The 13,250-nt window shown below is 53.9% G+C and overlaps 4 protein-coding genes across 4 annotated transcripts; 2 read left to right on the top strand and 2 right to left on the bottom strand.

Annotated features, from left to right (window-relative positions):
* Window positions 1-289: 289 nt before the first annotated feature.
* CCOS01_16738 (calcineurin-like phosphoesterase) lies at window positions 290-2,629 on the bottom strand (the record flags this gene model as incomplete). Its single annotated transcript, XM_060464874.1, has 2 exons — window positions 290-2,274; window positions 2,434-2,629. The coding sequence occupies 2 exons, from the start codon at window positions 2,627-2,629 to the stop codon at window positions 290-292; spliced, it is 2,181 nt and encodes a 726-aa protein (XP_060304541.1).
* A 3,390-nt stretch (window positions 2,630-6,019) lies between these two features.
* Window positions 6,020-6,769, bottom strand: CCOS01_16737 (uncharacterized protein; the record flags this gene model as incomplete). The annotated part of the gene is made up of 1 exon (XM_060464873.1): window positions 6,020-6,769. A coding segment is annotated over one exon (750 nt), but the record flags the coding sequence as incomplete, so codon positions are not given.
* Window positions 6,770-8,144: 1,375 nt separating this feature from the next.
* CCOS01_16736 (aconitate hydratase) lies at window positions 8,145-10,647 on the top strand (the record flags this gene model as incomplete). The annotated part of the gene is made up of 2 exons (XM_060464872.1): window positions 8,145-8,258; window positions 8,395-10,647. The coding sequence occupies 2 exons, from the start codon at window positions 8,145-8,147 to the stop codon at window positions 10,645-10,647; spliced, it is 2,367 nt and encodes a 788-aa protein (XP_060304539.1).
* Window positions 10,648-11,353: 706 nt separating this feature from the next.
* Window positions 11,354-12,409, top strand: CCOS01_16735 (rhomboid family protein; the record flags this gene model as incomplete). Its single annotated transcript, XM_060464871.1, has 5 exons — window positions 11,354-11,534; window positions 11,604-11,741; window positions 11,795-11,876; window positions 11,948-12,135; window positions 12,198-12,409. 5 exons carry the CDS (start codon window positions 11,354-11,356, stop codon window positions 12,407-12,409), a joined length of 801 nt encoding a protein of 266 aa, XP_060304538.1.
* Between the last annotated feature and the right edge of the window lie 841 nt (window positions 12,410-13,250).

The raw sequence follows: 13,250 nt of genomic DNA, 5'->3' as shown, positions 1-13,250 counted from the left end.
ATTCGATTCGCAAAGATGCTATAAAAGAAACACGAAGAAGTGAATCTACTAGCAACTCGAATTTCCTACAGCTGAAAAGATAAAAATAATAACTCATAAGATTCCGCTACCCTTTGCCCATGCGCCCCCCATAAAACGCCTGTTTCTTTCAAATGCAAAGTCCTTGCCCATATGACGAGTTCCAAAAAAGTCTAGCAAATGCTTATAATGCAGCTTGCGACGACAAGAACCAATGACCAGTGCATCTCGCGCGCTTTCTAGCTCTCATGCTCTCTGTCTCAATCGTCCTCTAAAATTTCTTCAACTTCTTCTGGGGCACCGTCTTGATGAACGCATGCTTTAAGAAATGCAGCCACACCTTGTTGTGCTTCTTCTTCTTCTTCTTTCCACCCTTCTTACCCTTCTTGCCTTTCTTACCCTTCTTCTTCTCTGTTTCTACATCTTCATCTTCGTCATCTTCATCGTCGTCGTCTGCGTCGTCATCATCCTGCTCTTCGTCTTCAACCACTTCCTTCTTCTCGTCTAATGACTCTTCTTCTTCTTCCTCTACGTCTTCTACGTCGTCGTCATCGTCTTCGAAATCCTCAGCAAGTGCTTTTCCTTTGCCCTTCTTAGCATTCTCCTTGGCGATGCGGTTCGCCAGCTTGACGTAACTGCGAACGGTCAAGTCTGATAGCTTGTAAATCTTGTCGGTAAAGGTACTGTATTCAACCTCGAACGCAAAGGGGCGCGGCTTGGGCTTCTTGGACTTGGGATCCTTGTCCTTGTGGATGCCGTCACGCCACTTGTTCCCAGATGCGTCCTTGCTTTCGTGCGTCATGTCGTTGTTGAGGTAGGTCAGGTTCGCAAAATACTGGGTGTATCCAAGGAGGGTCAGGGGCTGAGGTGCGTAGGCCGGGCCGGGGCCGGTGCCTGCAGGCGGCGGCTGAGGGATGACCAAGTTGGGGTCCTTGGGTTTTGTCGGCTTCTTTCCCTTTTTGCCCTTGTTGCCCTTCTTCTTCTTCTTGGCGGCGTCGATTTCGCGCTTCAATTCTTCGTGAACGGGATCTTCGTCCGACGGGAGTGCTAGAGCGGGCACAGAGTTGGTGAACGAGTCGGTCCAGACCGCAGCGTCCTCGAGGCCGGAAATGTTGTACTCCACGACACGGAGCGTGGGGAAGTAGTTGGGGACGATACTGGGGCCGACGAGAGAGAGGTGGTATCGCTCTGCGTACTTGCCGCCCAAGTCCTTTCCTGGCTTCTTCTTTTTCTTCTTCTTGTCCTTCTTGCCCTTTGCATCCGACTCCACAGTGTCTTCCTCCTCGAGAGCCTTCACGTTGACAGCTGGCAACTTTGCCCAGCCTTCCCGCAATTCTGTGAGATAGTCCTGTGCCGATTGGATTTCGAGTTCATCCTCAAAAGCTTCGCGCCCGACGTCGTCGTCTGCCGCGAAACCACCCAAGATATTGATGTCGATCTCCTTGGTATCGTGTACAATGAAATGATCAATATTCATGTGGCCATAAAGCGAACCAACAACAACATCCCGGTACTGCTGCATCCAAAGGTTGTACTTTTGCCAGCAGGTTTCATCCCAATTCTTCTTGCTGTCGGTCCGGGCCGGGGGCACGTGGCCCATGAGGATGGCCTTCATGCCGCGTTCGCGGAGGAACTCCAGCTGCACGCGAAGCCATTCCATTTGCTTAAAACCTGGCTCGGACGGCTGTTGGCAGTCGTCGACACCGGCATTTCGGTCGAAAAAGTACAGTGTGTTGAGACTGAAGACGGCGAGCTTCTTAGGAATGACCTCGGTGTAGAACCAGCCTCCAAATTCGAAAGAGTGGCGTTGCTCCTCGGGGATGAAGCGCTTCCAGATCTCGGCATAGTATCCTAACCACTTATTGGGCCCTGGCAGGAGGATATTGTGCGGTAGAATGTCATTGTTCCCAAATGTCGGAATGACAGGCACGGCCATTTTCGAGGAGTCTTTCGGGTCACCAAACGTCTCCGCAAACTTGTCGGCGATCCATCGATTTGTGCCGAGCACCTGGCCCGGGCTACGAGGAATGCTCTCATCGCTGTCGTGGCGCGCAGAGTCGCCAGTCCAGATGACGAAATCAATGTCGTCTACAATATTCGCGGCGATCCAGTCAAAGGTCGCGTTGACGAGGGAAGATGGCGTATCGCAGTCGGAGGTTTCTGCGCCATAGTAGCCGGCGGGTCCATCGCCAGAATGGCACGCGACGCCTTCTTCGGTAGATGAGTGGGTTTTGTAGAATTGATCGGGGTGAAAGTCTACGAGGGCACAACAGTTATTAGCATTTGGTGTCGTCCCACGTCAAGCACCAAGCAGAGAGCGGTTCGCCTCATGCGCCTTGCCTGAGCGTCGCGACTGCATTTCTGCCATGCTGATCGTAACGCCCGTGGGTGTCGTCGGGTAGCATCCAAACGTACCAGTAATGTGTAGAAACTTTCCACTTAGACGTCGAGATCCTTCTTGCGCGACTGTTTCTGCGACCTCTGAACCAATGACGATTTGTTGCTGCCCGCTGGCGACAGGTGTTGCAATGACGCCATGCAGGAACAACTGCTGGACCAGGGCGAGCTGCAGAGGCAGGGCGGCGCCCACTATTGCGGGTAAAGACCGCATTGCTGGGGAGGAGCTGAAGAGGCGCGCGGTACCTGGTTCGATGTTTCTATGGTTCTGACGCACGCAGGCACGGCAGCCGGTTGAAAGGGTGATGATGTTGTTTGAAAAAGAGAAGACACCGTCGCAACGGGGGGGGTTCGGAGAGACTGAAAGTGGGAGTGAGAAAGAAGACGGGGGCCAATTCAAGGTTATTAAGTCATGATTTTCCCTTGGCCGAGCTTTGGCTGTCCCCGTAGAAAAATAAATGGAAGCGCGAGCGACGTCTGTCTGGATCAATGGACAGGGTCTGTCTGACTTGGTTTGCTTGGCTTGGCTGTGGCCGTGACCTGGACTTTTTTTTCCAGGGCTCCAGGGCTGGGGCGAGGCGGTAAGCAGGGGACTGGGCAGCTGGAGTGTTGCTGGAACACCACCTTTGGGAATGCTGTCAGACGTGAGCGGTAAGGTACAGATATGTGTGAGCGTGAAAGCGAGAGCATCCGTACCCAAGGTATAATACACGATGACACCGTTGGAGACTGAGAGAAGAGAGGGAGGGCGCAAGGGTCCACGTCACAGTTACAGCTCTTGGGAACAACCCAGCTGGTCAACCTTGCTTCGTAGGCGAGTAGGCACCCGACTGGACGTAGGGAATCGCGGCTGGTAGGTGACCCTGAATAAATAACACCGGTTGAACTTGAGGGGTGATCCTCCCGCACGCCGACCGCCTGGCTTGCCGTGCTTGCGTTAGAGTTGATGGTCGGTTTTTGCAAGTGGGAAAGTGATGATGTCCGGTGGCGTCCAATGGTTGCATGTCCCTGCTGACTGACGGCTGGGCAGGGGGGAAGGAAAGCCGGTGATGGTGGCACTGGTGAGAAGGAGGCAGCATCAATAACCAACAGGTGCTCCTTTTCTGTCTGAGCCCGGGAGGAGCATGACTTTTAATGTACTTGTCCGCTCCTTCCGACGACCACAACGTGTCCTGGTGTTGGCATCTCATGCCTTTCACTGCCACGACTGCCTCACACGACGATGCAGCAAGGAACATGATTCCCCGCCTTCCCTTTCGTGTGCGTTACAACTTACCTTACTTACATGCACGCAAGCCGCTGGAAACACCGCAAACAAGACCATCAAGGTCCATGGCCGACCAGAGGTGAAACCCTCACTGGATGATTATCATCCCGAGTCCACCCCCCATCTCCATTCTCCATCCAGATCTCCAGCACTAATCCACGGAGCACGATGGCCAGTCCACAAGGCTGAAAGCTTCAACCTCCAATCCGCAGCCAATCGAGCTGCAGCACTCCAACACGTGTGTTTTTTTCCACGACACCCACTGCCCATCGAAACATCATGGGCTGAGACAACCACCCCATCCCGCGATATTCCATCACTGCATCAGCGAGGTTGCCGCCTGGTAGCGCCGTACACGAGCCAGTGCCGAGTGTTGAGGCGTCCTAGGGCCTCTGACTGTCCCCCGTGGACCACCTGCTACCTATTCCATCCTCGGATCCTCCCCCTTGGAGCGTGGTAGAGGTCGTCAGACTGAGAGTGTGACCGTCAATATGCACAAAAGTCCATAATGCCTCATCCTGGGGTGGGCTGGTTGGCGCGAGTCAATCCGGCACTTACTCCAACCCGTCGCTTGATCTGCCCGCTCCCCATCGTGGGGCCGCGTGATACCCCGATATACCACATACCCATGGTTTCTCAAAGTGTTCTACATCTCGTCCTCCTGGAAGTGCCAAGGTAAATCCTTCATGATGCATCTCCAGGCAGGTCGTTGCGACCTTCAGTCAGATATCATTGTAGATTCGGGCCGTGTCTGGTCCCCTGCTGACACCTTTGCGCTGACGTCATATCTAAGAGAGCCGTCAAACTCTCGCTCTCATGTTTGCTGGTTGATCCCTTGCGCTCAGTTTAACATAGAGAGATGCTGACGGAACAGAATGTTTGAAATGCAAATGAAGGCTCACCGCATCACATCACATGCACTCGTGTTGTAGGGACCTGCATAGTCACTCTCATGCGGTGTGTTCCCCTCAGATGGTCAGTTGACTGATTGTCGAATTCGATCCTTTTTAAGGGGTCCTGTCAACCTAGCGGCAGGACGAATTTGAGGTCGAGCGTGATTGGATTGGATTCCCGAAGACCAGTTCTGTGAGTACGTACTGTCGTGCCATACCCACGTGACCTGAGCAGATCTCGACAGCTGGCACCGCATGGCTGCTGGATGTTCGGAATGCGCAGATAACGTGACCAGCAGTCCTGCGTGGTAGACAGTGAATGAAGCAGTACGCAAGGCTGATGCACGGTGTTTATAGAAACCAGGATAGACATGGCGATCGGAAGCCTCGATAAAGCGCCCCAGACCGAGAAATTTGATAGAGCGCTTGCTCGGTGAGAAAAGTCGTAGAAATTCTCGGACGGGTCGGTCTCCTGTCGTTAGTGATTGTCGTCATGGCAAGAAAACACCACGATAGCATCATCTAGCGACGTCCTCCTGGCCAACCACGAACAGTGTAATAAGGGCTGATTTCACGGGATGGCCGAGGCAAAGCCGTAAAGGGTAGCAAAGCGCCGCTGCGCCGGTCCTTGCGGAAGATGGCCGTAACCTCTCTGGGAACCTTAGGAAGCCGCGATTGATGAAAAGGGCGGGGGGCCGCTTTTTGTAGTATCGCAGAGCAATCAGCATCGTGAGGATGTTAAGCGACAAGCTCGGGCGTGCACTCGGGTCTTGGGGGGTATCGCCTATCATATCTCCTGCGACGACCGAGGGCGAATCCGGAACTGCGAGCTGGTCAGCTTGCGACCGAAGGCTTTCCGAGGCAGTTTGAGCTCCACTACGGCGGACGGAAGCACCAGAATGAACAGGGGGCTTGAATCCGTATATCCACAGAAGGGGAAAGCAATGGAGGCTCGTCCCACGGTCCCACGGTCCCAGCCTCCCAGATTCTCCACCGGGAGAAGGGCCCCCCACCAAAGGAGGAGACACCCCCGGCCGCCGGCCCCCGGTTTTGCAGGCTTGAGTGAAATAAAAATTGCGCCAAAACAATGTCTCCAGACCAGAAAATTTTGGTGATATTGTAATTGCCCCTGATGATTGGATGCCGCAATCAGCGCAGACCCCAAACACCCGAGGTACCACTCGTTAGTGCGAGGGAGACAGGTACATGATAATGGCGACATGAGGACACCTGAACAGGAGTTGCCGCATGCCACAGGTTACAGCTGTCCCGTGGAGTCTGGACTCGTGATGCCCGGATTGGAATCGCAATGAACCGTTTTCCTCCTCCTGTGCGGGACTTTCCTTCTCCCATGCCGGTAGCATAGTTCTTTTGGATCGAACTCGTGTCGCGGGGTCGGTGAAACAGTCTCAAAGATGCGAGGCTGAACCTGATGTTGTCGTCTTTAGTTGGACAGACAGAAGTACCTAGGCCTTAGTAAGGAAGTACCTTCAATCTGTAGCCGTCCTGCGCGCTGCTGCCCGCCGCTGAACTGACAGGAACCTAGCCGGCTGGACGGGACCTCCAGATCAACAGTAAGGTAGCAATGTCCAATCACCCAATGACAGCCGTGTACAACAGTATCAGGTATCTTCCAGCGGCAAGAGTTTTTGGGACATGACTCTGGCTTCTGCAGCCCTGGACGAGATGCAGACTGCATTGCAAAAGTCTGAGACGAGGCCCTTGCGACGGCAAAATACAGTACCCCGTACGCCCTCAAAATCTTTGATTTCTCCGCATGGAGCTGTCCTGGCTTCCCTTGGGCTCGTCCTGGTCGTGTGCGGTGGACGTCGTCCAGCCGCGTGGGGAAGAGACGGAGAGCCTTGTCGTGGTCGCTCGAAGTCCGGATATCCATACCGTGGCACAGGAAGAAGAAAAGGCCGGACAGGCGGGTGGTGGCCGGCGTTGTCGGGTAAGGCAGCAAGTATCGAGTATCCGTCGGTACCTCAAGTATGCGTGGTAGGGAACCTGACTCCAGGTACAAATCTTCACATGTGGAGGCAACGTGAGTGTCGCAGACTCGCAGCCAGTGGCCGTGTGGCTCAGTGCTGCAGCAGCGGTAGCCCCGGGGTCTGGAGGGAGCACACCCGTCTTCATGGGGATTAGCCTCGTCTCCGGGCGGAACCTGACATGAGACGGACAAAGTCCAGTCTGTTCTCTCCTGCCTCTCGATCGGCCGTCTTCGTGTGTGGTGGATGGCGGTCGGACCAAGGTAGAGGTGGACACATGCTGTCAATTGAATTGTGCATGATGCTCCCGTTCTCACAGCAATAGACCAAAGTCAAGACGGATGAACGGGACTGTGACCACATTCCAAAGGCCAAGAATTGGGGTAACGAGTTGTACCAACGAGCTCCGGGTGACGGCATGTAGTGCAAACAGATGTCGTAGGAATGTTTATCAGTGACGTTTTTGCACCTCGACTCCTTGCGCTGGGCGACTTGCTATTCGCCATTCGCCCTTGCCGGACGCCGTATCCGACCGCGGTACTTGGTATTGTTCTTGTCATGTCTCGCGTCATTGGTCTCTTTGCAGATGCCTGTATTTGGCCTTTGCCTCCGTCTCGATCATGTTCACCAAACCAAAAATCAGTTCCCTGTCGAGGCAAATCAGTCAGCGGATGAACATTGTTCAAGTACCTACGTAGCAGCAGTATCGTGATGCGATGGAGATTCATATGAAATTTGTGCGCGATAGAGAGGGGCCGGTCGAAACAGCGATACAAATGCAAAGGTCGTGAGCGAGGGGGGATAGCAGAGGGGAGAAAAAGAACTCGAGAAAAGGTACATGTGGCTTTGGACAGGGGTGTTTACCTCTGAGCAAAGAGCAGTTGCGGTGCAAGGTCTCCGCAATGCAGCAGGGAACACCGCGATACGGAGCAGGGGAAATGGGACAGAATGGGGGGTACTTTCGGAAGGTACTTTCCTGAGGTCGTCGTTGTTCCCGTGAAAGTGAAGAAAAGCAGCCCCACTCCAGTCCACTGCTGCTCTTTGCTGCTGAGTGAAAAATAATCCAATCTCGCTGATTCGTCCGTTGGCCCGTCGTCGCCTTCGTCATAGCCGAGGAGGCCCACCTTGGCCGACCCTGTTCCTCAGTACCTTCTCCACAGTCCACACAGCAGCGCGGCAACCAGACGGCCTGCGCCCAATTTGAGCCGAGCACGCACCGTGGCCACCCCCCAAAAGCTGCCGCGGAAAGAGCCCAGAGCGAGGTGAAAGAGGGCAAAAGTGAGTGTGATCCGGAAAGAAGGTGCGAGGATTTTTTACTGCCACCCCCATCCGGAAAGACCTAGGCCTGGCTTGCTTTGCCGCCTTTCTTCTACTACTTGACCTCCTCGTCAGAAATTCTCTCCACCTTCTTGTTTTCTTCCTCTTAATATTCTTTTCCTTTCCTCCATCCTCACGAACAAAGTCCCTTGAACAGGCAAGGGCACTTGAGATATCTGTTGCGAGCTTCATCACAGCTCGGACAACTCTCCACTCAAGCTCAATTGACCAGTTTCATTGCTGCTCTCAGTGTCAACACCAATCATGTTGGCTTCACGACAGCTTCTGGGCTCTGTTGCCCGGAGCCGTACTGCCGCCAGTGCCCGTCTGGGACTGCGTGGCATGGCTACCGTTTCTGACTCTCCCCTTGACCGCAAGGTAAGATACTTCCCCCTCTAACGCTAGAAAACCGTGGTCTACGGTGTCTTCTGTTTGGACAGCATGGCCGGGTGCTTCTTTGGCATCGCGTACGTGTTTGCTCGACTTGACAAGGGTGCTGACTCGCCGAAAACAGGTCAAGCAGAACATCCACGAGGAGGGCAACTTCATCAACTACAAGAAGATGTCCGAGAACCTGTCCATCGTTCGCCAGCGTCTCAACCGCCCCCTGGCCTACGCTGAGAAGATTCTCTACTCCCACTTGGACGACCCTCACGGACAAGAGATCGAGCGTGGTGTCTCATACCTGAAGCTCCGCCCCGATCGCGTTGCTTGCCAGGATGCCACTGCTCAGATGGCTATTCTGCAGTTCATGTCTGCTGGCATGCCCTCCGTCGCCAACCCCACTACTGTCCACTGCGATCACTTGATCGAGGCTCAGATTGGTGGCTCTAAGGATCTTGCCCGTGCCGTCGGCATCAACAAGGAGGTCTACGACTTCCTTGCCTCTGCTTGCGCCAAGTACAACATCGGTTTCTGGAAGCCCGGCTCTGGTATCATCCACCAGATTGTCCTCGAGAACTACGCTTTCCCCGGTGGTCTTCTTATCGGAACTGACTCTCACACTCCCAACGCTGGTGGTCTTGGTATGTGCGCTATCGGTGTCGGTGGTGCCGACGCCGTCGATGTCATGGCCAACCTTCCCTGGGAGCTGAAGGCCCCCAAGGTTATCGGTGTCAAGCTCACTGGTGCTCTGAACCCCTGGGTCACTCCCAAGGATATCATTCTCAAGGTTGCCGGTATCTTGACCGTCAAGGGTGGTACTGGTGCCATTGTTGAGTACCACGGCCCTGGTGTCGACACCCTCTCTGCCACTGGTATGGGAACTATCTGCAACATGGGTGCTGAGATCGGTGCCACCACCTCCCTCTTCCCCTTCAACGACTCCATGCACAAGTACCTCACCGCCACCAAGCGTAAGGACATTGGTGACTTCGCGAAGACCTACGCCAAGGAGCTTCGCGAGGATGAGGGTGCCGAGTACGACCAGCTCATCGAGATCAACCTGTCCGAGCTCGAGCCCCACATCAACGGTCCCTTCACCCCCGATCTGGCCACCCCCATCTCCAAGTTCAGCGAGGCTGTCAAGGCCAACAACTGGCCCGAGGATCTCAAGGTCGGTCTGATCGGTTCTTGCACCAACTCCTCCTACGAGGACATGACCCGCGGTGCTGCCATCGCTCGCGACGCTCTCGACCACGGTATCAAGTCCAAGGCCATCTTCACCATCACCCCCGGTTCCGAGCAGATTCGCGCCACCATTGAGCGCGATGGTCAGCTTCAGACCTTCGAGGAGTACGGCGGTATTGTCCTTGCCAACGCCTGCGGTCCCTGCATTGGTCAGTGGGATCGTCAGGATGTCAAGAAGGGCACCCCCAACTCCATCATCTCTTCCTACAACCGTAACTTCACCGGACGTAACGACGGTAACCCCGCCACCCACTCCTTCGTCGCCTCTCCCGACATGGTCGTTGCCATGACTGTCGCCGGCAGCCTCCACTTCAACCCCCTTACCGACAAGCTCAAGGACAAGGACGGCAACGAGTTCATGCTCAAGCCTCCTTCCGGAGACTCTCTCCCCAGCCGCGGATACGACCCCGGCCAGAACACCTACCAGGCTCCTCCCGCCGACCGCAGCACCGTCAACGTCCAGGTCTCTCCCTCCTCCGACCGTCTTCAGATCCTGTCCTCCTTCCAGCCTTGGGATGGCAAGGATGTCAACGATATCCCCATCCTCATCAAGTGCAAGGGCAAGACCACCACTGACCACATCTCCATGGCCGGTCCCTGGTTGAAGTACCGTGGCCACTTGGACAACATCTCCAACAACATGTTGATTGGTGCCATCAACGAGGCCAACGGCGAGGCCAACAAGATTCAGAACTTCACCACCGGCGAATGGGACGCCGTCCCCGCCGTCGCCCGTGACTACAAGGCCAAGGGTATTAAGTGGGTTGTCATTGGTGACTGGAACTACGGCGAGGGTTCTTCCCGTGAGCACGCCGCTCTTGAGCCCCGTCACCTTGGTGGTCTTGCCATCATCACCCGCTCCTTCGCCCGTATTCACGAGACCAACCTGAAGAAGCAGGGTATGCTTCCTCTTACCTTCTCCGACCCCGCCGACTACGACAAGATCAGACCCGAGGACAAGGTCGACATCCTCGCCACTGAGCTCGAGGTCGGCAAGCCTCTGACCATGGTTGTCCACCCCAAGGATGGCAAGGCCTTCGAGGTCAAGCTCTCCCACACCTTCAACGCCCCCCAGATTGAGTGGTTCAAGAACGGTTCCGCTCTTAACACCATGGCCAAGTCCGCTGGCAAGTCATAAACGGACAATGTTACGTTAGCGATACGGGTCAGGGCGATATGTGGTTGGGCGGTGTAGGCGTACCTCTGTTTATTTAGCATGTTCTGGGGTGTCGGTCGGTATAACTAAAGTGTATGGCCGCGTTACGCCCTTTGTTTTGGTCGGGCAAATACCTCTGGGACTATTGTTTTTTCTATGTCATGTAGGCCATGATTTCCTAGTATGTACAAATTTGAAACGTTCAAACAAAATTTCAACGCAATGTGACAATGCGAGAGCGGGTACAAAGGTGTTCAAGCATTGTGAATTCGCATGTGATGTTCTAATACTTCACCAATGATCGATACTCAAAGCACTTTAGAGACCCAGGACGAGTTACATAACGCGCTGTAACGCTGTTACAGGCACGTGATGATAAGAGGTGGATACGTCGTACAACAGGGGTCTTATCTAACATTTTTTGGATCGTCCGAAGAGGTCCGAGTGGACCGGGAGCATGCGACAGGTTGTCTACAATTTCCCAGCTGCAGCAAAACACACAATCTCCGTGGTGCCAACTCAAGCCGATTCTCATGCCTTGTGCTGCCGATTGGACTCATCGCTAGAACGACTTTCGACTTTGAACGCGGCGATTGGTGTTTGCTCGACCGCCAATTTTCCCACTCGACCCTCGACCCTAGACCCTCGACCCCTCTGGATCCCGTGAATCCCGGAGGCGGCGGGCGCGATGGCTTCCAACATAACGTCCTTCAGCACCCTTCGGGCTCGCTCTTACGTATTTCGTTTACCGCTCTTTACGCGCATTGTTCTCCTGGTCATTATCGCAGCATGGTTCGCAGGTCTTCAACATTCGTGGGATGTCAGGCACTGGGGCGCCCTGATTCCTGACCAGCTGTCCTTTACCTCTTGTAAGCTTCCCTTGCCTGCTAGGCCGCTTTCTACAGGCGCACTTTGTACTCATTGTATTGTGGCGATAGCATACCGAATGAATACGTTCCCTTTCGTCCATGTGAATCTCATCCATACGGTCATGAATCTGGCGGCTCTCGCGCCATTGATGGAGCGGTTCGAGGCAGAATTCGGCACCTTGACCTCTATCGCCCTCTTCATCGGCCGTAAGATATATCCTGGTCTTCTCTATAAGGCGCGGGCGACTAATTTTCTGCAGCTCTGAGCACGATCCCGGCTATTCTCTACACCTTGATCGAACGGTTCCTCTTCAAGGGCAACACCGAAGTTATGGGAGCTAGGTAAGAAACTACACAGGTGACGCCCGCGAGCGCAAGAGGGATGGAAACTAACGAGAAGAATCACAATGTAGCGTCTGGGTCTTTTTGCTCTTGGGCATCGAGGCGATTCGAACGTACAAGACGAACCCCCACCTGACGATTGCGACGTACTCAATTCCGACGTGGACAACCCCCCTGATCCTCATCCTGGTGGTTACGGCGCTCGTTCCTGGCACCAGCTTGCTTGGTCACCTCTGCGGCGTCCTGGTTGGATATCTCTGTAAGCGACCTGCCCCTATCCTGCTAGAAGGATGTATGACTAACTCAACGTTACTTTTCTAGTCGGCCTCGGCTACCTGAAGTTCCTCAGCCCACCCGAAAAGGCCCTGCGATGGATCGAGTCGAAGCTGAACCTCCTTGGGCGGCTGCCGCACTACGTGAGCGTCGACCAGAAGACATACGGTCGATTCGGGGTCTTGCCCACCAACACCCATGCTGGTGGCGGCAGCGCACCGATTGCGCTTGTTGGCACGACTCAACGACTTGGGCCATGAAAGCATTGTGGGTGTGTTTCTTGAAAGCTTGTAATACTACATGGCACACTTTGTCCCGGTTAGGCTGCTTTTTGCACCTTGGTCGGAGTTTGGGAGTTCATAATGCAGGCAAAAAAAGTGGCATATATACAAGGCGGGGTAGATTTTGTTTTGTATTGCCAGTTCTCTCTATGAGTGTTTATTTATGATTGTAAACTATATAATATGAAGATTCTCGTATGTGTCATCATCACTGGCTTTTACCGGAGCATTTGCGTGTAGGCATACCGTGATATCGTATGGGTTCAATACTCTTGGTCTCTTGATGACCGGTTTCTCCGGCAATGTTGTGTGAAGCGAGAAGGACAGTAGTACAAAACAAATTTCATGCCAGTTTAAAGGAAGTTTATCTGATCTTTCAAGTTGAATTCGGCTAATGTAAAAGCATGTACGTACCGTACTGCTATGTGACATTAGATGCTCGTCGCCCCCGTTGGCCGGGGCTTATAGAAACCAACCAGACGAGTAAGCACGATCACATCTGTCTAGCTAACTTGGCAATAAATCATCTAATGTGGACATCAGATCCTTTCCTCGCCTTGAACCCTATCTTGGAGGTTCAATTTGCAACAGTCGGGGCAGATGTAGCTAAAAAGAAAATCGTTGTCGAAGCATAGCTTGGCTCGAATGCCTTCACCCCACTCTCATCCCATGAAAAAGGGCCCCACTTCGTCCCTGTTATCCGGGGCTAATCCGCATGCGCTCTAGCCCCATCCGCCAAAATGCTAATAAGAATTTCTGCGCTCGTTCAATCTTTGCCTTTTCTTCTTTTTTTCTCTTCACATTCAAACGTAACACGATC

The sequence above is a fragment of the Colletotrichum costaricense genome (genome assembly GCF_030867565.1).
Source record: "Colletotrichum costaricense strain IMI 309622 chromosome Unknown Scaffold_33.1, whole genome shotgun sequence".
In the NCBI taxonomy this organism is placed as follows: domain Eukaryota; kingdom Fungi; phylum Ascomycota; class Sordariomycetes; order Glomerellales; family Glomerellaceae; genus Colletotrichum; species Colletotrichum costaricense.
The sequence above is the reverse complement of the archived record's forward strand: the minus strand, read 5'-3'. Positions and strand labels throughout refer to the sequence as shown.